General features: G+C 43.4%; 1 protein-coding gene across 1 annotated transcript in view; it reads left to right on the top strand.

Moving 5' to 3' along the window:
- Nucleotides 1-10,015: 10,015 nt before the first annotated feature.
- LOC114847583 (NACHT, LRR and PYD domains-containing protein 12-like) overlaps nucleotides 10,016-25,264 on the top strand; it is a 31,122-nt gene continuing 15,873 nt past the window's right edge. The window contains exons 1-12 of the mRNA XM_029137844.3: nucleotides 10,016-10,143; nucleotides 10,228-10,476; nucleotides 19,147-19,240; nucleotides 20,161-20,261; nucleotides 20,353-20,464; nucleotides 20,550-20,623; nucleotides 20,715-20,845; nucleotides 20,920-20,965; nucleotides 21,042-21,096; nucleotides 21,171-21,271; nucleotides 21,360-21,434; nucleotides 21,598-22,055. Coding sequence (XP_028993677.2) covers nucleotides 10,240-10,476; nucleotides 19,147-19,240; nucleotides 20,161-20,261; nucleotides 20,353-20,464; nucleotides 20,550-20,623; nucleotides 20,715-20,845; nucleotides 20,920-20,965; nucleotides 21,042-21,096; nucleotides 21,171-21,271; nucleotides 21,360-21,434; nucleotides 21,598-22,055 — 1,484 coding nt within the window. The 5' untranslated portion in view covers nucleotides 10,016-10,143; nucleotides 10,228-10,239. The remainder of the gene's footprint in view (nucleotides 10,144-10,227; nucleotides 10,477-19,146; nucleotides 19,241-20,160; nucleotides 20,262-20,352; nucleotides 20,465-20,549; nucleotides 20,624-20,714; nucleotides 20,846-20,919; nucleotides 20,966-21,041; nucleotides 21,097-21,170; nucleotides 21,272-21,359; nucleotides 21,435-21,597; nucleotides 22,056-25,264) is intronic.

Raw genomic sequence — 25,264 nt, 5'->3', positions numbered from 1 at the left:
CTCTCTCCCGGTCACGGTTAAGCACGCTGTCTGATTCGTCCACAGATCGTCTATCGCACACAGCGGCTCACTCTCTCTAAAAGCCGCTCAGCTGTTAACTAGACAATTGTGGTGACGCAGAAATGTCCACGTGGGGGCTCGAGTGGCTGGATCAATACAAAACAGCAGGAATCCAAAACGCCTTCAACGCACACCAGCTGGCTTTAAGAAATGACAAAGAAACTTGGATAGATTGATATTTTTGGTTACAAATGATTGCATTTTACAGTTCAAGCTCAAAAACCTAAAGTTAATGATTTATTACATTAAAGGCCTCTTTTCTTTGCCTTGGCTGGGATTTCGTTTTTCCAAAACGGAACAGAGTGAGACCTCTGCCACCCCTCTTTGTGCCACTCTACTGGTTCTCAGATACAGACACACACAAACTTGCGCACACATTTTTCAAAGCTGATGTCACCCCGCTATCCGGTCTGCAAATCCCTCCTCCCGGTTCTTTCTCTTCGTGGCCACACCAAACCCGGAGCCCGGCTCCATTCTGTGAAGCGCGTCAGCGAGCCAACGGGATCTGGCTGCAGGACGCGGCCCCTCCAGTTAAATCATCCATCAGCGTCTACTGTGGCCTCTCGTGAAAGAAAAGTTGGCCCGTAGAACAATTCAAATGGATACAAATGTGAAAACAGGGCGGTGTAAGCAGGAAACCGAGCTCGAGAGTCTCAGGTCTCAAACATGTACAATCTGTAAAATCTGACCAACAGAAAATGTTAGTTCTACCAACATAACAGCCAAATACAGGACATGTGTACAGTTTTAATTAGATGTAATGTACATCCTAATTTATCAATTGATGATGATGATGATGTTTCATTTAAAATATGTTTTTTATTCCAAGCTACTGTTTCTTGTGCATAGAACTAAAATGAACCACTGTAACCTTTATGGACTCCTGCATTGACCTGCACAAGTCCATTATTCCAGTTTGAGGCTGATGTAAAATAGACACAATAAATATCTCACATAGTTTACAGTGTAAAACTAATCTTCTTGTTGGTTTTGTGACCAGAAGACAAACTCACAACCATGTTATCAGAGACGGACGTCACTCATAAACTACTACTACTACTAGTCACTGGCCTTATCCATCCATCCATCCATCCATCCATCCATCCATCCATCCATCCATCCATCCATCCATCCATCCATCCATCCATCCATCCATCCATCCATCCATCCAGCATTGCATGGTTTTTAAATGACTAGTGTACACACTATCATGTGATTTGGAAATTTCCACAACTTTGCTGTACGTCTCATGACTCTCCGGGTTTTAGAGTTGGCTTAATTTCCATTGGTCACAGTCACAAGCGCTGACATTTCTGTTGGTAAATGCTCACGATGAGGCAGATCCTCAGCTGGAGGAATGAATTGAACTGTTGTTCAAAGATCCCGAGACAAGGATGAACTAGCCGTTTATCACAGATTCACAAGCATTAACGCGTACAAATACACAACATGCTGCAGACTGTGTCCTGCTGTGGGAGTGCACAGAGCTGCACGTGGCCTCCCTATGGATGCGGGTGAACTCACCTGACCCTGACTTACATTAGATGTTGCGGCTTCAAGGTTACACAACACAGTGTTAGCAATCTCAGAGTCATGATACTGTAACACTCAGCTTTATACAAACTGTAAATCAATTCCAAGTTGTTTCCTGTTGTTATTGTTGGAGTGTGCAGTTAAATGTCTTGGCTGTGGTGCAAACAGCACATACCGATAAAAGGAAGTGAAAAGTACAGAAATATAGAAACGTTTTGAGCTAATACTGATGCAGGTATCATATAACGTGTGCGTCACATGACAAGTGAAGGCACCACCTGTCTATCTCACACATAACCTCAGTTAGTGCTGGTTTGGTTTAGCATACAGTCAATTCTTTTGCTCATTTTCAGTAAATTCAACCACACTAATACACAACAGTTGGATAAATGTGACTCATGGTTAAAATGAGAGGCCATTTCTGTTTTTAAACTTCCTAAACTGGTTCGGTCAGTCACAGGGCAACAGCATTCATGAGACCAAGAACCACCAAGATACTATAACTAATATATACTATTCTATACTACAAAGCTCTCACCTCAAATATGATGGTGATTTATGTGCTCTGTTGCTTGAATACAGGCTAAACGAATTGCAAAAACACAGCATCTGTCAAAATAGGGTCTAAATGTCCTCTTCCTGCGACAGACACGCTCTGTCGCAGGTCGTGTCGAGAGCGTAACAACTGGCCCATTGTGTATAATGTAGGGAAATAAGCACACATTCATTTCCATATGGATTCACTATGACACAGCAGCAGCAGCACAATCCTCTATCTGGTTTCAAATTGTGTTTAATGTTTCACTCTCCTTATTTATTATTTAAATAAAGAACATTTTAGCATAAATCAGAGTACTTGCAGTGGTGAACAATCACCTATCTCTTCAAGTCATACTTCACATGTCACATATTCAAATAGCTCTCAGTGGGTGAAGCATGAGTCAGCTGATGAGCTCTGCTTGCTGGGAGGCCATATGTTGATTAGCATGCTGGGACTCATAGATTCATCATGACAGACAGGAACCTTTCCCTTCACAGCAACTAAACATAAACAGTTTGAAAATATGTTTCATAGTTCAGCTGGTTGCTGAGTTAAAGTGTTCAACAGGCGCATGATCAAACACAGTAAAACCGCTAGCATTTGTGTCTTGGTTCAGAGTTGCTATGGCAACAAATAGCAAACTCGAGTTTTATTAATGGCCGACACAGCAGTGAAGAATACACGGTTTGAGTGAAGCTTTAATTCATGTGAACATGTAAAAAATTACTGAATAGGCCAATAAATAATCTGCCAACAATGAACCTTTGTGCAAATTTGTGAGTGTGCGCGCATGTGTGTTTGAAAGAAATATGAATATGCGTAAATCTGTGTGTGTGTGTGTTTCCCCAGAGCACGCTAAAATAAGGAAGTTCTTGTTTCCTATCACAAGACCAGCTGCTTTATTGTGGGGGGTGGGGGGGGGGGGGGAGTTCTCTGAAACAACACGGCTCTGAGGAGGAGGGGAGGAAGGAAGAGAGGGGAGGATGAAAGGGGGCGGGAGGGGGGTGGTGGTGGCTGGAGTCATGAAGGAAGAGAAAGCTGGGACGACAGAGGCCGACGGAGCGACGAGGAGAGGAACCAGTGTCACTCTGTGTCACTGCACTCGCTCAGCAGCATAAGTCAGGGCAAGAGCGGCAATGAAAATGCAGATTCACTGCTCTGCCCCCCCCCCATGCTTTCACTTCTTCCCCATTTTCTCCGTGAAGGCAGCTTACCAGCAGTTTCCATCTGTCATTGTTGATAATGCCACATAGACGTTATTGCACATACATGTGCAGCACGTACAGTGTGTGAGCCAGGACCTGAACACATCAGGCAAAGATCAACGGGAACACGGCAGACGCTGCTGTTGCCCCTGGTCTATAACCACCTCTTTCTCCACGTGCTTCATCCCCCCTCTGTGTTTCCTGCTGTCATTCATCATTCTGCCATCGCGCTCGCCTGCAGTCATCACTCACTGTCTCTCTGCTTTGCTAAAATCCTCCCCTCCACACGTTTCCTCTCGTCCACCTTTTCATTCCTAATCTTCGCTCAGCACCGTCCTCTTCCTCCCGTCCTCTTCCTCCGCACCCTGACACACAGTGACACCTGCTCTGCAGCGGAATTACAGGCTCGGCTTTAATAACTAACGGCACTAAGTGCAGGCCAGCGGCTCAGGGCACCGAAGCCCATTATAAACACGGGGCGTCGACCCACGGCGGTAATGACAAAGTGCACAAAGCGGCGGCCTGTTAACAGACAACGCTGCCCTCCCTTGTTAGAGCACGACACCATTTAATGCTGTAACGCTGGCGTCTAATTATGTGACAATGCTAAAAGCCCTGCTATTATTATGAGCGTTACAAAAATAACGGTAATTGTTATGGCCTTTTAAACTGATTCAATCATCCTTCACAATTACTGGACAACAGGTGAGAACTGGTTGCTTTGTATCGGAGCGCTTCATTGGAAGGATCGTTCGTGTTTATCACAGTTTCGTTCATTTAGTTGTTTAGTCACAGGTTTTTATGCATTAGTCACGTCTGAACTAAAAGCGTTGAACTTATGAAGGAAAATAGAGCTGTTCCCTCAGGACTCACTAGTTTAGTTTAACACTGACAAACCGCAAATTAACACTTTGATTGTAAAACTTTGTGAAGTGATTCAAGAACGCAGTGGCCGAATAAATCAGCCAATTAAAGCTCTAACTAGAACCAGTGGTGATGTCACCTACAAATGACATGTCATCCACAGAAACATACAGTAGAATAAACGTACAGCATAAGATCTGGAAGGCGTTTCTATAATAGCATTCAGTGAAGCTGAACTGTTGAAGCCACGATGAGAAAGCCTCCAACAGATGTTTCTGCATTAACCCACAAGCATCAAGTGCATCCTATTTTTAAACTCGGGAGATGTGAGATCTATGATAAGAATCAAATAATAGTCATGAGTCAAGTTGAAACCTCCTCGGGGTGAGTTAGTCACTCTGAGCCTCGTCTATGTCCCAATGTTACTGGCTGTCGTGACTTTCGGAGCTTTTCATTAATTGCTTTACCTGCTGCTGTGATGAGTAATGGCTGAATAATGTTTTCATGTTGAACTTTTATCCAATCAGGGCTCTTCACAGATGACACCAGTTGACGCCGATGCTGCAGCGCAGACTGACGCGCTCTTGCTCTCCCTGGGTCCTTTTTGTGAAGTTCTGTTTTTCTCGCCGTGCTCGTCACATTCCCCCGCTGTCAGGCTCAGATGCGACAGGTCAGGGCCGGGTTAGCCGTCCTGCTTCCCATTATCAGCACTTTCTTAATTATAGCACCCCCACAAGGCCTGTTAGCCACAGCGCAATTACAATTTCCAATTACAGCCTAAAAGGCCTGTCACATTAGGTGTTGCTCAGGAACCTGTGGCTCTATTGATTACAGCTCATTAATCACAACGTAAAATGGGTAAAACAATGCAGTTGGAAACAGGATGAGCATTAAGTCCCACAAAATCAAAGTAAAAACTCTACATGTGCTTTTTAAAGACACAAGCTGTCATTTTATACTTTCATACACTATGAAGTAAACACTGAGTTTTCATCATGTTTCTTCCATCTGTCACACATTTTTTTCATGCTGCTTTTCGACACACAAAAACTTAATGTGAATATTATTTAAAACTCTTGGGTTGAACTTCCACAGGTGAGTGTGTTGTGAGACATCACTCAGGGTATGTGGACAATAAAAGACCCAATGAAGCTATTGCACAGATCAGCAGGTGAATGAGCAGATCAGTGAATAGGAGCCCATTACAGCCCGAAAGGCTCCGAGAGCGAAGGGAGGCGCACGACTGAGGGCAGGATCTTCACAGGCACATGCGGTAATGAGGCAGGAAATCGAGATGGTGTAAGCCAACATGAGGACGAGGAACCAGTGAGGGAAAGTGCTTTTGTTGAGGTCGGAGAAAAACAGAGTGAAGTCAGAAAAGCACTTAGCAGCTGCAGAGGCAGATATTAAGGAGCTGGTAGGGACCAAACATGGAGCTAAAAGTCAGTGAGTGATAAAAATCTGGAGGCAAAATGAATTATAATATTATTATTATAGTGTTTTCCCATATGTGCAAATAATCAAGCATGGCAGGTTATGTTCAGCTCATGCACCAGACAGACTTTGAAACTAGATGATTCAGCAGTCATTATAGTGATGATTTGCTGAGTGATGTATTTCCCCTTTTACGTGTCATCGTATCGTCTCCCAGTCTCCCAGTCTGCGTGTAAACAGCCTACGACCCAAAACTCTGTCTTAACAGCAGTCTTCCCTGTCACGGCCACTGAGTGATTTATGCAGCTCACTCGGTCACACGCGTACATCCATCCAGCAACAGCTCAAGCTGACGCCCGACCAGACAGCCTGTCAGGTTTCGGTTACTAAGCAACACCTCATCCTCCAGCCATCAGCCAACTGTCAGGAGTCTCTTTGTATTGACATTTCTGGACGGAGACTAAACAGTCTCACAGCACTGGCATGAGAATGAAGACACACCCTGGAGTCCGGAATTAACTCCTGCTCCAGTCACAGTGGCCTGAAATGGCGAGAAAATGAATAAACGCCGCTGCCCGTGTGAGCGCGTTTTACCGTCTCCTTCTATACATTTACATTTTATTCACCGGCTTCCCAAATATTCATGTTGAGTCTGAAAAGCCCCCCCGAGGCCGACGTGGGTGATGCGTGACTGAGGGATTCTCTCCAGTGGCTTCTGGGTGAGAAAAATCAGGCAGCAGGAACCCAGTGGTGGCATGATGCCAAGAATACGCTCAAAAAACATGTGCTGTAGCTCATAAATTCAAATAACTGTCAGTTTCATTAATTTAAGCTGTTTTTATGGAACAGTAGTGAAGCCCTTTAACAAAATTTAAAGTGAATTGCCTCACATGCATTAACTGGCATTTATTTGTAATTGTGTATTAACTCACTGTCATGCTTTTTGGTTGAAAGTGCAGATGTACAAGTGTGTGACATTACATTAGATTTGAAATTTTAAGAACGACTCATTCAAACTGAAAGACGTTTGAGCAGCAGGTCTGACTCACTCACCTGGTCACATCACGCGTGACTCAGCTGCTCACGTCACACATCACTACGCTCGGCCAATCACTGCCACTGCTTCAGAAGTACTCAGTAACACTGGCAGATTTGTAGCCGAACTGTAGATTCCATGTCAAGCTGACATCTAACATTTTATTGAGTGAAACTGTGAGCGTCATATGCCCTGTTTTTAGCAGCTCAGACACAGACGGGACCGTAATGTTGCTGTTTCTGGGCTTTACGCTGGTGGAGGCTTGAATCCTACCTACCCTCAAACTGCGCTGACCTTTTACAGGAGCCGCTCACTGTCTCGCTTGAATCGTTTGAATCGGGTTTGTGAACTGTAAAAAATGAGCTCACTCGCAGCTGCTGCACATGCCAAAAAGCCTAACCTGTAGTAGTGGTAGTAATGAAAACCTGCATGTTGAAGTAACTTTGCGTATCTGCCTGCGCTGTTCTGTGGATGAGAGAGAAAGAAGGCGAGGACACTCTTGTCTGGCCTCTCTGGTTGCTTGGACACCAGAACTGAGTGGCTGGCCTGTTTCACACAGAGCCAACCTACCACTTTCAAGAGGCTGTGTGTGTGTGTGTGTGTGTGTTTCAGGCTGTGTCTATGTGCATCTAAGATGTTTTGTAAAACTTTGGGCAGAGTGTCAGCTTAGCAGCGTTCATGCCAACATACGGACCGTGGGTGTGGGACCGAAAGGGAGCGAGCACCGGGTCCCCTGGTGGGAGGTGACTGTGTGTGTGTGTGTGTGTGTGTGTGTGTGTGTGTGTGCGAGGTTGTGACTAGGCTCTGATTTGGCAGATTAGTCAGGTTGTATAAACTATTAGTCAAACCAACATTATTATTGTTTGTTCCATACGGAGCCGTTCAAATGTGCTCTTGTCCTGAGAACAACACATCACGCGTGGGGTCGATGCTGCGTGGTCGCCCACTGCCGCTCTGTGAACATGAACATGCTACGCTGACAGTCAAGGCGAAGGAGCTCAGTGTGTTCATTCGCAGCAGCCTGAGACAAACTCCAGGGCTGGTTTGAGGTGTGAGCTCCTGTGTTGGAGTCTCTTCTTCTCCTCTGCCTCTCCTCGACGCTGACAGCGCCTTTAGATCTCACTAACGCCCGACTCAGACACTCACATTCTCACTTCTGCCGTGGAGAAGAGCCACACGGCATGGAGAGCTTCAGTCTCACTGCGAACAAGTTCAGCCATTATGTTAAAAGGCAGTAAAGGCTGTGCTGCCATTAACATCTGAGGTCTTTATAATAAACCTTACATTATTTGAGAATGACACTTGAGATCTGTCCCTGAAAACAAAAAAATCTGTCCTCTCTCTGCATTCTTTAGTTTTACCTCTATGATATCTTCTCCGACACATCATTGGTGTAGTGTGTGTTGCTCTTTCCCTGTCTGACGGAGCGAGCTCTTTGAGTCAAGCCTCCGGTCGCCGTAGCAACGGTCCATACACACAGTTTAATGATCTTGGCACAAACCGCGCGGATGCTCGTTATTACTCATCTCTCTTGAACCGGTTTGAGACGAGGGCGAAGGACTGATGAGAGGAAGATCGACAGTTTATTAGTGCGACAGCCAGAGGGGGGAGCTGTTTGCTTTAGTCACACACACACACACACACACACACACACACACACACACACACACACACACACACACACACACACACACACACACACACACACGCTTGTTTCCTTTATAAGCTTCTTAAGAAAAACAGTCACTCCTATGATGATTTTTTGGTCTGTGTTCATATGTAGCTAATCATTAATTAAAATCTACAGCCAACGCACATGTTGTGTACCTGAGATCCCAATGAATGGATGTTTCATCCTGCATTATTAAAATGCATGACACAGGCTGTGTCAACACATTTATTGTGGACATTGTGACCTACGTGTTTGTCAAATCTAAGCTAATAAACCCCAAGAAAAAATGATAAAAAATATATGTATAATAAGATATTTTACTTTATGCCCCTTAATGTGCTTAATACAGAACTACATCAATCACTCTGCCAGGCAGGTGCTAAAGGGTTAAGCACTTTGCTTACAAACCAAGGAGCCGAGTATGTTTACATCTGAAGCTTCCCATTATCACGACGCCCTGTGTGTAGTGGAGGCCCTCAGTGCCCCATCACTGGCCTTGAAGCAGGCTCTCCCTCACTGTGTGAGCACCATGCTGGCAGGGAGCGAGGCTGATCACATTACAGCCTGTTATTAATAGTTCCCCTTTCCCCTTTCTCTTTGTAAACTAATATCTGACACGATCTCGCGCTGTCTTTGAATCTCCCTGCCTGCATCCGAGTTTCTCTCTCCTCTGTCTCTTTGCTCCAGACCGATCAGCTGCCTGACTGACAAGTGTGCTAAAATACGACATGCGTGACTCCTCCTGAAAAACACGTATTCTATTACCAGCGTCATAGTAGTGAATGAGTAGGCAGTGTTGTTTGTGATGACTCTGACCTGGGTTGAAACACACAAAAAAAACTTTTTTACATTGCTTTAATCTGCAATTAAGTTATCCTGAAAATGTAATGACTCTAATTTTAAAAAGTGACTAAAGGTGCAGCACACCCCACAACGCTGATGCTCTTAATGTTATTCTCATGTGGTAACCATTGATCCATCTCCCTGACAACTGAGCACGGAGGTTTTATATGGAGCTGCTGCAGTGGTATAAAGTTAAAGTAAGTGCAGAACGTTCACACTGTAATTTTATAGTATGACCCTTGACAGTCATTCTGGATTCCTAAGTGGGTCTTCATGGTAATTCACTGACACACTAATGTGTTTGGATGTATTTATCCAGTCAAGCATCATGGTGGGACCACAGAAAAAGGTTCTTCTTAATGAGTTGGCCCCGTTTTCATTGTATGGATTCCATCTTGCCTCTTGTCCAGTGTTGTTCCACAGACGCCTTATTTTTAGCGGGAGTCCGACTCCTCTGCTGAACTTAATATGGTAAAGGCATCTTGGAGCTCTTCTTTTCTTAGGTCCACATCGTACATGCATCCAATGCAGCCTTTCAAGACACCGACCTGCTGTCTGTGGTTCCCCAAGCACTCAACACAATCACGGTCCCTTTTCACGGCCACCGCCTCCAACAGGTGGACGAATGACCCAAACACGGCTCCTCCCGTGTCACCACCCGTTTGCCATCTTTCTGAGCGCTGCTCGGGATCCCTCTCCACCCCCCCGCAGTTTGACATTTTTGGCAGCTCCAGCGTGAAGACGAGTGGTATCAGGTTCTACAGTAGCTCATGTACAAATGTACGCCCATCAAAAGTGCCCCGCCCATTTCTGTGAGCAGCGGCGTCAGCAAAGCCACGTGTAGCTGTGCTTTAAAGGGAGGTTGTCACTGACAGACCGGCTCTTCTCTAGCCAGTCGGGACAGGGACGTGACCCTCGTTCCTAACTATTGCTGCTTTACGCCATCTTTGCTTAGGTACAACTCCAGGCCTGAGGTGTATTTTTTTCCATTTACCCCACACTGACCTAAGGCTCAGTGTAACCTTCTTCTGTCCAACAGGTGACGATATCCATGAAGTGGGGCTGGGTGTTTTTAGGGGTCTTCCTCTCTTTGGGGACCCTGTCCTGGGGGGAGAAGGGTTTGGAGATCCCTGAGTACGATGGCAAAGACCGCGTCCATGCCCTCAGTGCCAAGAACTACAAATCCATCATGAAGAAGTACGATGTGATGGTGATCTACTACCACAAAAATGTGGACGGGAATCGGAGTGCCGCCAAGCAGTTACAGATAGAGGAGCTCACTTTGGAGGTGGGTCTCCACCAAAGCATGACACTGGATGTATCTGTTACCCGTGTGGGGGAAGGGCCACGGTGAGAGTAAAGGAATGGAAAGGAAGAGGTTTCACATGGAGAATTTGGCTACGGTTGAAAATCCCTGGATGCAGTCGTGTCTTTTACACCTAGGCTTCCAGATGATAAGGATTACGGTTGTTGACAGGTGAGGAAGACGGCAAAGGCAACAGCTGCCGACTTTTCAGCAGGGCCGAGCTGAGAGATTCATGGATGTTCCTACATCTGATAGATGATGAACAGGTCAGAGAGTGGATGTTCTGTCAGAAGGGACAGTAAACTGCCAATAGAGAAAATTTGGAAGAACAAGTGACATGTAGACACCATTGGAGAACGAGTTAGTTGCACCATGTTAGCAGCTAATATCTGCTGGGAAGTATCAGCGACTTTGTCTGCCTAAAAAAAGACATGTGCATGTGTCTGGACAGGATGCTCCATAGACCACCGTGATACAGCTATGTTATTGATACACGGAGACAATGGCTGACATTATTATTTTCCTATAATGCGGACAGAATTGATTTTCACCATTCCAGCTTTCTGTGAGCCAGGTACTTGTTATTTTTATTAGTAGACATTGCAAAGCTAATATGATGAAATGACTGTGAAGCAGCTAGAATTAAAGCACCTGAGCCCCACTCTCGTTCAGTGCGTTCGCCACAGCGTCAGTGTCCTCTTACAGAGCTGCAGTGTACCTTACAGTCGCCTGCATAAGTCACTGCTGGAAATAGCCTGGTACAGGGCTGCATGCTTTGCAAGATGCTAAAAGCTCCCGCGGGGCACACAGGCAGTGCAGGGCTACACAGTCTCACCTCCACTACTGCCCCCTTGGCTCCGTCAGCCTCCTCAGCCAACACACTGTTCAGGTTCACTACACGCACCAGTGGCTGAGGTCCTAAACCATCACTTACGCACTGGGCCATTGGATCCGATCAGTTTCTTACCAGCGCTGCCAAGCTGTGCTTCTTGGCTTGAGAGAGATCTGTACTCCAGCAGGTCCCAGCTGGATCCTTACTGACCTCCTGCCAGTTTGGTTAAATAGTCCAATCAGGAAATAGCACCCAGGGTGCTCAGAAGCAATGCTTAAAATAGCCGGTCATTACCACCTATGAATCAGGAAGTGTGAATTATTCAAATGCTGCGCTCAGGGAGTCAGATCATTTATTTGTTTAACCTCTGTGCGTGATGGATTGTGTCACATACGGCTGCCTCTTTATTACCTTTGTTTAGCCGTATCCTGTTTGCTCGTATGCTGTCAGACACAAAAGGAAACAAATCGAATGTGACAGCCAGCGTATGAATAGAAACCGAATGAGGTAAAATTAGCAGATTCCAGAGAATAATGCTGCAGGCGCTGCCACAAATACTACAAAGGGAGACCAGAGACTTTTCATTTTCTGCCTGAATTTACAGCATTACAGTATATTTTATTATAGTATGTGATGCTGGGAATGCTCATCATATTACAAAACTACTGTTTATCTTGTCATACAGGTTTAGTTCAGAAGATGTCTGAACAAGTTAATCAAAAAGACTCCAAGGAAATGTTCTCACCTCTGGTTAAAATATGAATTATGAACAGAGGAGCTATAAAAGTGTTGACATAAACATGCCAAAATAGTAATGAAATAGTTGGGTCATAATGGCTGTGCACCAGAATGTGTAGTTATCACAGAGGATTTTTATGCGGCTTCTTAATGTTTTAAACAGTTTTACACAGTAAAAGGCCTCAGCGGCTCCTCGACAGCCAACTGCAGGTAGGTTTTCAGCCTAGCAACAGGGTCTGACATGGCAGCCACTGAGCTCAGTTTAATATCTGCCACAGTAATCACACGTCTGAAATGACAACGTGTTTAATGAAGTGGGGGCAAATTCAGGAGGCAGGGGATAAAAAGGAAATTACAGCGCCGCCCACCTCACCCGCAGCACTGGAGCCAAAAATAGCTCATCGTTATGACTCACTCCAAACTATTCTCCAGCTGAAGTCATTCAGGGATGTGATGAAAGGCTAAAGGTGCAACCGTAGCAACTATACGCTCAAGGCTGTGAATGAATGAGAGCTACGATAAACAAGTTAAAATTATCATCCGTTCATCTTTTAACCGCTTATTCCCATGCGGGGTCGCGCTGGAGCCTATTCCAGTTACCTACAGGTGAGAGGCAGGGTACACCCTGGACGGGTCGCCAGTCCATTGCAGGGCAACACACACACACACACACACACACACACACACACACACACACACACACACACACACACACACACACACACACACACACACACACACACACACACCCGGTCGGTCCTGGGAATTGAACCCAGGACCTTATTGCTGTGAGGCGACAGCACTACCTCTTGAAATGATCATCCTTAATAAATGTTTAGGCTGCTCTGGCTTTGAAGATGCTTCTGTCTGACCTGGTTACATGTTCTGTTTGAACTGACCTTTGACCTTTGTCAGTGTCACCTGTCACTTTTTCTTCCACGCAGCTCAGATTGCAGAGACTTCTTCTCCTTTATTATACACATGCACAAATGTATGTGTTAATTTATGATATAAAGAAATAGCCTTAAACCAAATTCATCACATTTTGTGACAAGTCAAAGAAAACAATTAAAGATATTGAAACTGAAACGTAACAGCACAGACACAATCAACTCTGCATTTAAATTACTGTCAGGCTTAAAATAGAAGATCCCGTTTATCACCACTGCAGGATTTCAGGTCTAATGTATTCTGACGTCTTCAGCGATTGTTCTAGTACATGACAGCGGTGGAAGTAGCAGGGAACACATTTCAAAGGCTAAGGTCCATTTTAATCACCAAGGTTTTTGACAGGATGCCAAAATTTGTTCAGTTGCTTTTTTAGGATTTTGCTGTAGCCACACTTTGTCTTGAGAGATATTGCTGGTGTTATGATGGATGTTATGGAAAATTACAGCAACGTTGTTTTCTGCATTTACTATATATATATATATGTATATATACTGTATATATACATATATTTCCTCCATCAGAGTGGTCAGTCCTCAACATTTCCCCACATTAAGAGCCCTGTTATCAAATAGTGTAGGCGCTACATCCTGTCCTGAGACTATTCCTGCTGAATTCTCCAATTAAAAGGGTGAATAGGCTCCGAACCAAGAGATCATTTGTCACATGTGAGGCCATTTAATATGGCAGGAGTTAAGTTTAGATGTGTTAATCTCTGATGACACCTCATTACTGTTGATGAGTGGAGATGTCCGGACGGGACGGGCCCGTTCGGTTTGCTCCATGTCAAACCCACCTGTTGCTCTACTACTAATGCAGGAGATGAACAGAAAGCTTTTTCTGTTGTTGAACTTATTTATTCAGTTTCCTAAGTTACTGAGAGGTTAGTGGAGGACCTGAGGATGTGTGCTGTACTGCTCAGGAGAGGCGTTGGAAACGATAAACTACTCTCACTTTGATTTATTGGACCAACAGTTCTGAGCCACAGAGCAAAGCTTTATTACATCAATTAGTGTTTCATATTCTGTGGTGTGTATTCAAAGTGAAGGCATACCTGATGAATAGGAAGTGTGAGTTTTCATATTCCACCTCCTTGGAGTGCATTTGCACTGCTGCAGTGAAGTCTGGTAATAACATTTAATGGTGTTATCATCGCTAGCTGTTGATCAAGCAGCTGCCGCCTGCACTCGACCTGGATCTGAAATGTGGCTGCAATAGAAAAGAGCATCTCTCATGAAGGGCCTTGGTTTTCATGACAGAGATTCACATTCGTATATTTGGCTCCCAGTTTGTACAAAGCTAATCTAAGTCTGTTGTTACTGCTCATTTCAGTTAAAACTGCACTTTCACAGTCTTGTGCATGAACATTCAAACCGTTGTATGTTGGGTTATGTAGATATTCAGGGATATTACACTAGAAAAGCAGCTATGACTTGGAAACTAATAATTAGATGTGTGTTTATGCAGTAGCATATATTTCCTGAATAATAAATAAGAAACGTGATCCGCAGCATTTTAAAATATAAAACCTTTTGATCTCTACCAGATGATTTATGAATGAAGTTATTTTTCATTTATTTTCTTGAATGCTCTCGTCTTTCCCCCTTCGCCGTCTTCATATCACTTATTCATGGGAGTAAAATGTAAAGTCAATGCAGCGGATCAAGATGGATCATAAAACATTTAAATGTGCTGATATGTCTTGATTTCACAAAGCGATGGGTCAGAACGAGGATGAGACTCCGTAAACGTACCGAAGCCTCTGTGTCGTCCATGTCCCCGTTCACCTTGTTGTTGTAGCTGTAGCGCAGACATCAGATCCCTTCAAGTCTGCACAGATTGCTTGAAGTTTGATTTAAAGAGCCGTTCGGCCTCACAGGTATCTGGCTAGTACTGTAGATGTCATTCAAACAGGCCAAACTCCAGTGTTTTAGCTTTGGTGACCAAACAGAAACCATCATCACCGCCTGCGCAGGTCTGTGTTGGATGGAGGAGATCTAAAGCAGAGACTGAGGGTCAATAGTGGCTGTGTCTCATCCTCCAGTAGGTTTGACTGTACAGTATGTTGGTTTACATGTATTTATATATTTACAATATTTCATATTTCAGCCCAGTTTGAAAAAAATTGAATGTCATAGATTCAATAAAAACTGGATTGTAGCATTTCTTGATCTGGATCCATTTCTTTGCAAAAAGACTATTTTAAGACTATTTTTTTTTCAAAAAGACTAATTTAGCCTCTGTAGAAAGCCAATGACAATCAATGATGCACTGATTTACACTGAGATCAGTGTTTTGTATGATGCTGTCCACTGTGTTATGACTATTTGGACGTGTTCACACACAAGGCAAAATGAGTTTTTGTTGCATATTTTAAATGTTTTGGCAAAGTTACTGTAGAACCTTTAGCAAAGAAAACGTGCCATTTTGAGCATGGTGCTAATCATAGCTAATAAAGACTGTAAAAGAAAGTTGACCAAAGATGAGCGATGCTGAGCAGTGTTCAGTGTTAATGGATTGTGGCTGTCAGTGAGTCATTCACAGATGGCCCCACAAGTTGCTGTAGTGAATCAGCTTGTGCCTGTGACATCTCCAAACACTTTCCGTGCATTTCATCATGTCTCCCACGAGACCTTGTCGTGCTCTGAAAAGCTCACGAAATAAACATAATGATTTCAAAGAACCTGGCAGGGAGATTTTTATAGATTTTAAATTTCTAATTTGAAAATTCGTGCCTCTGCGCAAACAGGGTCAAGTCTTTCCACACAGTGCGGTTACACCAGCTGGTGGCAAGTCAGTGTGAGCTGTACACACTGTTGTATGTGAATGTTTCATGACCACCGGCGCCATGTTATGTAACAGGCTGGTGTTGGGTGTCCTGATGTGTTACAGCAGCCATTACTAATTTACTGTCTAGCTGAGGGGCAGAAGCTCCAAATTACCCACAACACTTGCCAAAAATATAATATCAGAAATATTGTTGCTATTAAAATTTCCTATAATTTTCAGATTTAGCTATTTAGGTGCATTTAGAGGAGTTTAAGAGGAATCGTTGCTTTTGTTGACATAACGTTTTTTAATAACAAGAAGTCAGATTTCAGAAGGCATTTTTCCCCACCTTTACCCCTAAACAGTTATTGTTGTAATATGTTTTTTAATAGGTAGAATTTGATTTAGTGTGTTACTGTGTATTTAACAATCTTTTGAACTTAAGCTTTTGTGGATGCAGTTAAATCTGTCGTGTGTTTGCTCGAGTCTCTTCTGATTGACTGACGTAACACACAACCATGAACGTGTGACACATCTTTTCAATCATTCATTACTAAACCAGGTCTACACATACAGTACAGCTAAAAAGCTCAGTTCTAGACAAATGGGAAGAGCCTGCGCTGCTTTCTCTTTAGTATTCAGGCTCCAAGGGAGGTTGTGCGACACAGCAGAGGGACTGAAGAAAGACGGAGCTGTGAGGATGATAAATAAGTAAAGATCAGAGTTATGTAAAGTGTTGTCCTCTGGGGGATGGAACAGCCACTGCACACTGTAAGGCCAGTTAGAAGAAGACGTGCAAATTGCTGTGTTTAAAGAACCTGCTCGTCTATTGTGCTCGACAGTCGGTCGAGAGCTTTAAATCTGTGCTGTAGAAACGGTTGGTAGCTTGTGTCACTTTTCAATTCTCCAGATCATCCACTAGTGTGAAAGAGCTTGTCTTTTCTTCATAGTTGCTGCAGCGGCTCGTGTTTAGTTCAGGTTAGAGAAAGGTTGTGTTTTTATTAAATCCATAAACGTACAGTAACTAGCAGCAAGTGGGCTGTAGTGATGTTACAGTACATGTGATTCCTTTACTTCCTCTCCCTCCCAGCTGGTGTTTTGGTGACACGGCCAAGTGCGGCAGGGAGAGCACATTTTTGACAAGTACGAGTACTGTAACTGTGGCAGGCTTCCCTTATCTCGTGTCCCTGACAGGCCGACAGTGACTGGGTACCGGGAAGTTTGGTCAAACAGTTGCACTGACCTCTTCCTTGGCTCCGTACTCTGTCTGCTGGATGGGTCGGGCGATGGCGGGAGAACAGACGAGCAAGGGTGGAGGGTTATCGGGAGGCTAATGTGACAAAACACCCAAATGGGCAGTGGGAGTAAGACAGAAATGTGTGTCGGAACAGTGATCAGGAATCTCATTATATGTCAGTTATTTGAGAGTTAGGTGTCTTCCTCCATGTTTCCTCCCCTTTACACATTATAGTATATGGAAAAAATTCATTGTACAGTTCATCTTCGTATCTTCTACAGCTGTGGGACAACCTCATATTGCAGGTATCTGTAAAGTGCCACTTGGTGTCTTCTACTTGCTTGAGGTTCTTGAAAATGTTTCTTGTGTATCTGTTGCCACCACAAAGCACTAGGTTGGTTCTATGCTGTTTGGTCCAAATCGTTGTTGTAAAGCATCACCTCAGGACTTTGTGCCTAATGGAGGACTTTTGAAACACAAATGGAGCTCTGTTGGTGCCGCAGTAGTTTATCAACCTGAGAACCGTTGAGTTGGTTCCCTTAGGTCTCCTACTGCAGGGTAGTAGTAGAGTAGCATGATCGTTTGACAGTTTCACTTTGGGGACCAATAAAACAGTGAAATTATGACAAATAAACATGTAAGTAAACATGTTACAGTAAGTACTAACAGCATGACAACCTCGGGTAATGCTAATCCCTTGTGACTCCCGCTTTAGACATATGATGGTGTAAGTTTGGACCTACTCTGTCTCCTGTGAAGGCTGCTCTTTTTTTGTAAACCTGGAGGCTGTGAAATGAGCTTTGCCCTAAAGCGTTACCTCTTCTTGCAGTTGATCACAAGTGAAGCAGCACTTACCTTCCAGGTATGTTGAGGTCTGCCTGTGTCTGTAAAGCTGGGCTGCCAAACTGGGTCCTCTGCTGATTGTTCTCTTCCCCTCCTTAAATGCAGTTTAGCAACAACAGACGTCACTGAGGAATGAGAGACTGAGCTGCTTTCAAACTACTGCAGCAGCTTGGGCTGCGGTACTTTGACTTTTATACTGGCAAATAAAGTGAAGGTTGAATGTTTGAAAATGGCTTTTTGGCATCTAATCTGAAACTAACATGTCCATCCATCATCCATTCTAGCAACCTGCAGAAACCCCAAAGAATACTTCACCCAAGTCAGAAAGGAATCTCTTTTCCAGGTAACAACACTGGTGTGTTGTGCTACTGTAGTCTGGGGTCGTGACTTCAAATCTTCACAAATCAGTCCTATATTTGTTCATTGAACAAATGAAGCTACAGGGAGAAAGGGGTTATTTTAGCTTAGCTTATTTTAGCTTAGCTTTGCTTAGCAAAAAAAATGTGTTTTTTTCTGGTTTGGGTGAACTTATCCTTTAGGATAACGACACTTTCGTCTGAATGGAACCTTTCACATTTGCGGCTGATCAGCGATTGGCCTGCTGTGATGCCTTAAGGCTAATGTTTCTAACCAGATTACTGAAGGACTCTGGGTCTAGCCATGCGCTCATGTGTCTGGACTCTGTAACCAAATGAATGGATGAACGCTGTGAAGAACTGTAGCATACAGTACTACACATACCATAATATGCTCTTCATTATTATACAAACTGCATTAGATATCCAGTCATAGTTGTGTGTACTCTATAGGGTGCAGCCTCTCATCTACACTGAAGCTAGTGAACAGTGTTTCCACTGTAGATGCAGGTTAGCAGGCGTCTGTCTTCACAGCACACTGACCGTAAATATTGACTGGATGTGCATGTGCACAGCGGCGAAGTGTGAGCTGCTCTCGTTCCCGCAGCACCTGTTGCGGCGTCTCTTATTCACAACGTGTCTGGCTGAAGTTGTGGCCGCTTGTTGTCTCGGGAACCTGTCGGGGTATGACCACGAGGGCCGTAAATTATTGGCTTCAGTTTCACCCTCAAATTAGAAAGTGCAAGGCGGCAAAGCAGAGATTTTGCTTTGAGGGCCCTGAAATTGAGATGAAATGCCAAGGCTTGACTCGTGTAAATGAAGCTGGAAGTGTGTTCCTGAGATTTATGGAGGGTGAATCCCAATGAGCACTTACATGACTTGTATTACGCTCCCTCCCCCGCCTCCCCCCTTGTGTTTCCTCTATCCAGCTCGCAGCCCAAGTTCTGGACGATCTTGATGATGAGGACATTGGATTTGGCCTCGTGGACGAAAAGAAGGACTCTGCTGTTGCCAAGAAACTGGGTGAGCATTTTAGTCTGCAGCTGAAAACACGGACCTGTTAACATTAACAAGGAAGACATCTCATCTGTCTTTGTCCAACAGGCTCATTAGACTATGGTGTAGCTTTCTGAGCCTACCAGGTGTGAGTAGGATGCAGAAACAATAGGTGAAAGACAAGCTGCACATTGTAATACAGTAGTTGAGGATGGGGTTGAAACCACTGGTGGCTTATTATCAGTTTGTTACTGTGTCCCAGCCATTATGTTGAAAAATACAGGAAATAACCACATTACAGACCAACCAATACAAAATAAGTCAGTTAATAATAAATGTTCAACTGGCGTTTCTGAGGTTGAACAGCAGGAGGTTTTGATGTTGGTGTCTTGTACATGAACCATAAATGTAACAATCCTGCCCCCGTGTGTTCAACACACACGTCACAGCTTAGTTGTATCACTGATTCAGCTGTGAACTGTTACTGCTGAGAACCTGAGTGAAGAACAGAGCAAAGGGGTTAGTGCTGCCTGAAGTGACTCCATCATGGGGTCTGTCATGCTCAGGTCTGCAGTCATTTGTTTAGTATTGCACGCAGAAGATAACACACATAGCACACAGCTATGCAAATAATATTCAAACATGTTCAACAACAATGAACAACTCACAGGAAAACATGGTAACAAAAGAAGACATTGGACAAAAAGCCAAACACTAAATGAAATGAATCACAGTCCAACGTGCAGTAGCTTTACATTATTTTTATACACTGTACTGTCCTTTATTTATGTCCTGATAAAACAATCCTACAAATACATGAATTCATGTCAGATGTAAGTGGAATTTTTTTCATCACAGACAAATAGATTTACATGATCATCACCAGAAATCAACTACAATCAGTAATCATAAACCTTTCGCTTAATGAAGCTGTTCTGTGTCCTCAGGGCTGGATGAGGTGGAGAGCATCTACATCTTTGCCGACAATGAGATCATCGAGTACGACGGGGAGCTGGCCGCAGATACGCTGGTCGAGTTCCTCTATGATGTAAGTTACGCTGCCAGATACTGCTGCTGTACGTCACATTCACTACAGCAGCGGATGGATTAACTGCCTCTGATGCACATCAACGTTTAAGGTGATTGAAGACCCAGTGGAGATCATTGACAACGAGCGCGAGCTGAAAGGCTTCTATAACATGGATGAGGTCATCAAGCTGGTCGGCTACTTTAAGAGCGAGAAATCTGCCCGTAGGTTCAAGGCTGTGACCGAAAGGCTTTAAACTAGTCAACTGTGGAGTAGAATTACATGTTTGAATCTATTTTCTGTTCCTAGACTTTTTTGAGTATGATGATGCTGCAGAGGAGTTTCACCCCTTTGTCAAATTCTTTGCTACGTTCGACTCCAAGGTTTGAGCATTTGTGTGTAAGCTTTTATTTTTTTTCTTGCAGTATTTCCTTGTAACGAGATGTGCTCCTTTTGGTCCCGTTATTATTTCAGATTGCAAAGAAGCTGAAGCTAAAGCTGAACGAAGTGGATTTTTATGAGCCGTTCATGAACGAGCCCGTCACCATCCCAGGAAAACCCTACATCGAGTCTGAGCTTGTCGACTACATTGAGCAGCACGACAGGTGGGAGTCAACACTGTTATAGCAACCACCTGTGTGAAATATACAGACATGATGTTTAACTGTGGGCGTTTCAGGCCTACTCTGAGGAAGCTGGAGCCTCACAGCATGTATGAGATCTGGGTAAGGAACCTGTTTGTGAAACATATCTGTAGCTGAGCTCCAGCACATGCAGCCATACTCCATGTTGTGTCCACAGGAGGACGACATTAACGGAGAGCACATTGTTGCCTTCGCCGAGGAGGACGACCCAGGTACATTTACGGACTGGACAATACGATATAGTGACTAAATCACACAATTAAATATCAATTAAATTTATTTCCAGACGGCTTTGAATTCCTTGAAATCTTGAAGGAGGTTGCACAGGACAACACCGACAACCCCAACCTCAGCATCATCTGGATCGACCCAGACAATTTCCCCCTGGTATAAAAACTGTACAGCAGCGAGCTGCCTCATTACAAACTCTCCAATGATGTTATCGTAACGAGGCGTTTCCCTTTTCCCTTTTCAGCTGGTTCCATACTGGGAGAAGACCTTTGGCATTGACCTCACTTCTCCTCAGATTGGTGTGGTTGATGTTGAGGACGTAAGCAGCCTCCTTAATCCTTTACAAAAGCCCAGTGTGACAAACAGTTGTTGAGTTGGTCGCTCTCATAAAAATGTGCAGATGTTCCAGTGCACATTGTACAACACTGTTTTTGTTAAGCAGTGACAGTCATGTGGTAAATGTGTGTGTTTCTTTTCGGCAGGCTGACAGCGTGTGGATGGAAATGGACGATCACGATGAAATGCCAGCAGCCGAAGAGCTGGAGCAGTGGATTGAAGATGTCCTGTCTGGAAAGATCGACCCTGATGATGACGACGATGATGACGACGACGACGACGACGATGATGATGATGAAGATGATGATGATGATGATGACGACGATGACGACGACGACGACGACGACGATGATGATGATGATGACGAAGATGATGATGACGAGGACGATGATGATGATGATGACGAAGATGATGATGATGAGGACGACGATGATGATGATGAGGATGACGATGATGATGATGATGACGAGGACAATGATGAAGATGACGATGATGATGATGATGATGATGAAGATGAAGATGAAGATGATGATGATGATGATGATGATGATGACGAAGATGATGACGAAGACGACGATGATGATGACGACGAGGACGATGATGAATAATTGTTGGCTTAACCATGATCTAGTCCTGTAGTGCAGGTTCATGTCAAGCAAACATTTAGTGTGTTTGCTTCCTGTCAGAGACAAATGTAGAGGCCCTGTGGGAAACTACTGTCACTGGGAATGAGATTTGTAAAGCAGCAGAGGACTCGGTCTCTGTTAACGACCAACGCCAGCACTACACTGTATGTCCTGCTAAAGCTTCACACTGAATGTGAGCTCAGGGTTCGTTCCCTGACGTTTTCTACTTTACATTATTCCGTTTTCTGTAAACTTGCTTCCGGTCAGTTTGTACTTGATGAAGAGGAGAAACACCTCATTGTGCTGTTAAAGCTCAAACTCACTGGACAGTCTTAAGATCATTACAGTCTTGGACAACAGTCATTTTTAAAAGTGGAGTAGTAGAAATTATACAACACAATTTGTTTCTGCTCTAAAAGTGAAAATAAACCACAAAATTCCAATAATTTAAAACTAGTTATCAATGTTATTCTTGCGTGTGTCCCTGTCTTTGTGTGTGAATGATTTCCAGCAGGACAGACAGGAACCTGAACCGACCTAATACTGTGGCCATGCCTGTATGTCTCTTTACACTACTTTCACTCCCCCTTTTACACAATTTGTTCTGAAATAAGATCAGAAAGTTTTTCATACAATGCTTTGTGGCTTATTTTTAGTTTTTCTCTTCCATTTAAACAATACAGTATATTACAACCTTTTACTGGGCACAGCTGTAAATCTTTTTGCCATTTTCTTTTTTTACAGAAAACATCACGATTTGTTTGTTAAAAACTAAATCATTAAACACACACATCTAATAACACACAAGACATCTGTATTGACGACACCTGATGTGAAACAAACCTTTTTATAAAGGACCAAATGAAAAACATGTATCTGCATTCAAAACTTTACCATTAAATTGTGTGATTAAGCCATACTTAATAAATAAATCTCTTTTATTTCCCAAAATCTCATCCAGTGAATGTAGCAAAAATTAAATAAGCTTCAGTCTGATGTGAAGATCAGGAGAAATTATCTAAAGCATCTATTCATGGTCAGAACAAAATCACTGGTTACAACAATAAACCTGAAACTGAAAAGCTTCTTTTCTACAGGTTTGATTCATGTGTTTTATGGAGCACAGCCCTGTGCAGGTTCTTCTTTGGTGGTGTTTAGTTTGTCAGGGAGCTTCCTCCAGCTCAGTTTCACAGATAAACCTTTATCTCTGAACGCTGCTTCCATCTGAGGAACAGAAAAGAGATGGTTCAGTGTCATTAGAGACTGTTTCTAACCGCATGAGCCTGATGCAGGTCAGTGCTGATAAAGGTTCCTGTAGAAAGATGAACTAAGGACTGTCCACAGTACAGAGACTCAGTTTGATGTGGAAACATCCAGGAAACACTGATCTTCATGTGTTAATGAAGGTTCCTCTAATAAACACGTCTAGAAGCTGATGCTGATGTTATGAATAATAACATGTAAAGTTGACCTGTTTCAACATGGACTCAGTCACAGCAGGGTCTGTCATGTTCACAGAGGGGTCAGCAGCCAGCTTCACTCTCACCACGTATTTCTTCTTTGGAGCTGATTCAACAGGATCATAGGTCAGTTAAAAGCTGGTAAAACATAAGCTTTTTTTTCTACTCAGCTGAGTTTGTCCTGAACATACTGTAAGTGTCAGACAGACAATGTATTTAGAGCCTGTGAAAATGTTCCACAGATTTTCACAGATAAAGTCAAATAAAGAGGCAGGCTAAACTCACCTTTGTGGCAGTAGAAGTGTTTTTGTGTATCACAATAGTCGTAGCTCCATGTTCCTGCTGTGTTTAACACAGTAGCACATGTCTTGTTACTTTGTCCATCAACCAAATCTCCAAGACTTTGCCAGTTTCTGAAGGAGGAGTTACTCCCATCTGACCACCTCCAGGTGTCTCTGAACACACCGATCCACACATAGCGGTAAGATGCCAAGGTTGGATCATCCAACTGGTCCAGTCCACTGACCAGGTCTGTGTAATGTTGTCTGCAGTGATTCTGAGCCTGAGGCCAAGTCATTGGTGTTGTAATATTATGAAATGTGGTGTTGGGTTGTTGTGTTTCTGGCGGAAAACAAGGTAGATTTTATCAACACAGGGACCAGTAATAGTAAAATCATAAATTAAAGGCACCTGTAACATTTGATTGACTGTAGTTTGACCAACGTTTTATGGTTAAACTGTTTTTTTTTTTAATTCCATAAAAATATATTTAAATTTAAAGCAACTGTAAAACAGGAGCATGTAGACACATATTGTATTAACACCATTAAATATATTTCTTACCACTGTAGCAAATAAACTGAAAATCTGCTTTACAAGGATAATCACGCCATTGTTTACTGTCCATCAGAGCACAGTTCTCGGGTGGATTTTTTCCTCCATTGGGTTCTCCACTCCCCCATCTAGCATCACTGTCATTAAACTCCAGTCCTGGCAGAGACCAGTGCCACTTCCTGTTCTCTCTTCCTGGGTAGCTGTGCAGACCAATCCAGGCTTCATCCTGATTCTCTGTAGAGCTACAGAGTCTCCTCATGTCTGTCATGTCAGACACTGTGGCCAGGTCTGTATACGTCTCTCTACAGTACGTCTGAGCTTCATACCAGGTCTTGTTCTCTCTAATAAAGTGGTACTGATACAGGGAACATGTGGAAAAGGAGCACTGACCTGAGAACACAGGAAACACTGCAGTGGTGGATCTGATAGCAAATCACTCATCACTACATTATGTTACTACATTAACAGTAATATTAACAGTCAGTATTAACAGTCATCTGTTTTGTGTTTAAAATAAATAAAAATCTTTAGTGGAGAATTATACCACAGAATTGTCTGTTCCACTTTTACACAAACAGAGTATTGTTTCTGTTAACCATTTTAACTGTTTATTTATTCATACTAGGAAAAAATTGTTCGGTTTTATGCTGTTTCCAAACAGCATCAGCATCATCTGCTGTAGATGTGAGCAGATGATCCACTTACCCATCAGAACCACTAGAACCAGAGTCCACTGCATCGTTTCTCTGCCTGGAATCAAACACAGTTAATGGTTAATCTCAGATTTTCAATGTGTCTTAAAGAGAAAATCAACATCATAATGCACAAACAAAAACAGCAACATGTACTGAAGCACTTTACTGTACAAACAGTACAAAACACATCTCTGCAAT

This window comes from Betta splendens, chromosome 2 (genome assembly GCF_900634795.4).
Source record: "Betta splendens chromosome 2, fBetSpl5.4, whole genome shotgun sequence".
In the NCBI taxonomy this organism is placed as follows: Eukaryota; Metazoa; Chordata; class Actinopteri; order Anabantiformes; family Osphronemidae; genus Betta; species Betta splendens.
The sequence above is the reverse complement of the archived record's forward strand: the minus strand, read 5'-3'. Positions and strand labels throughout refer to the sequence as shown.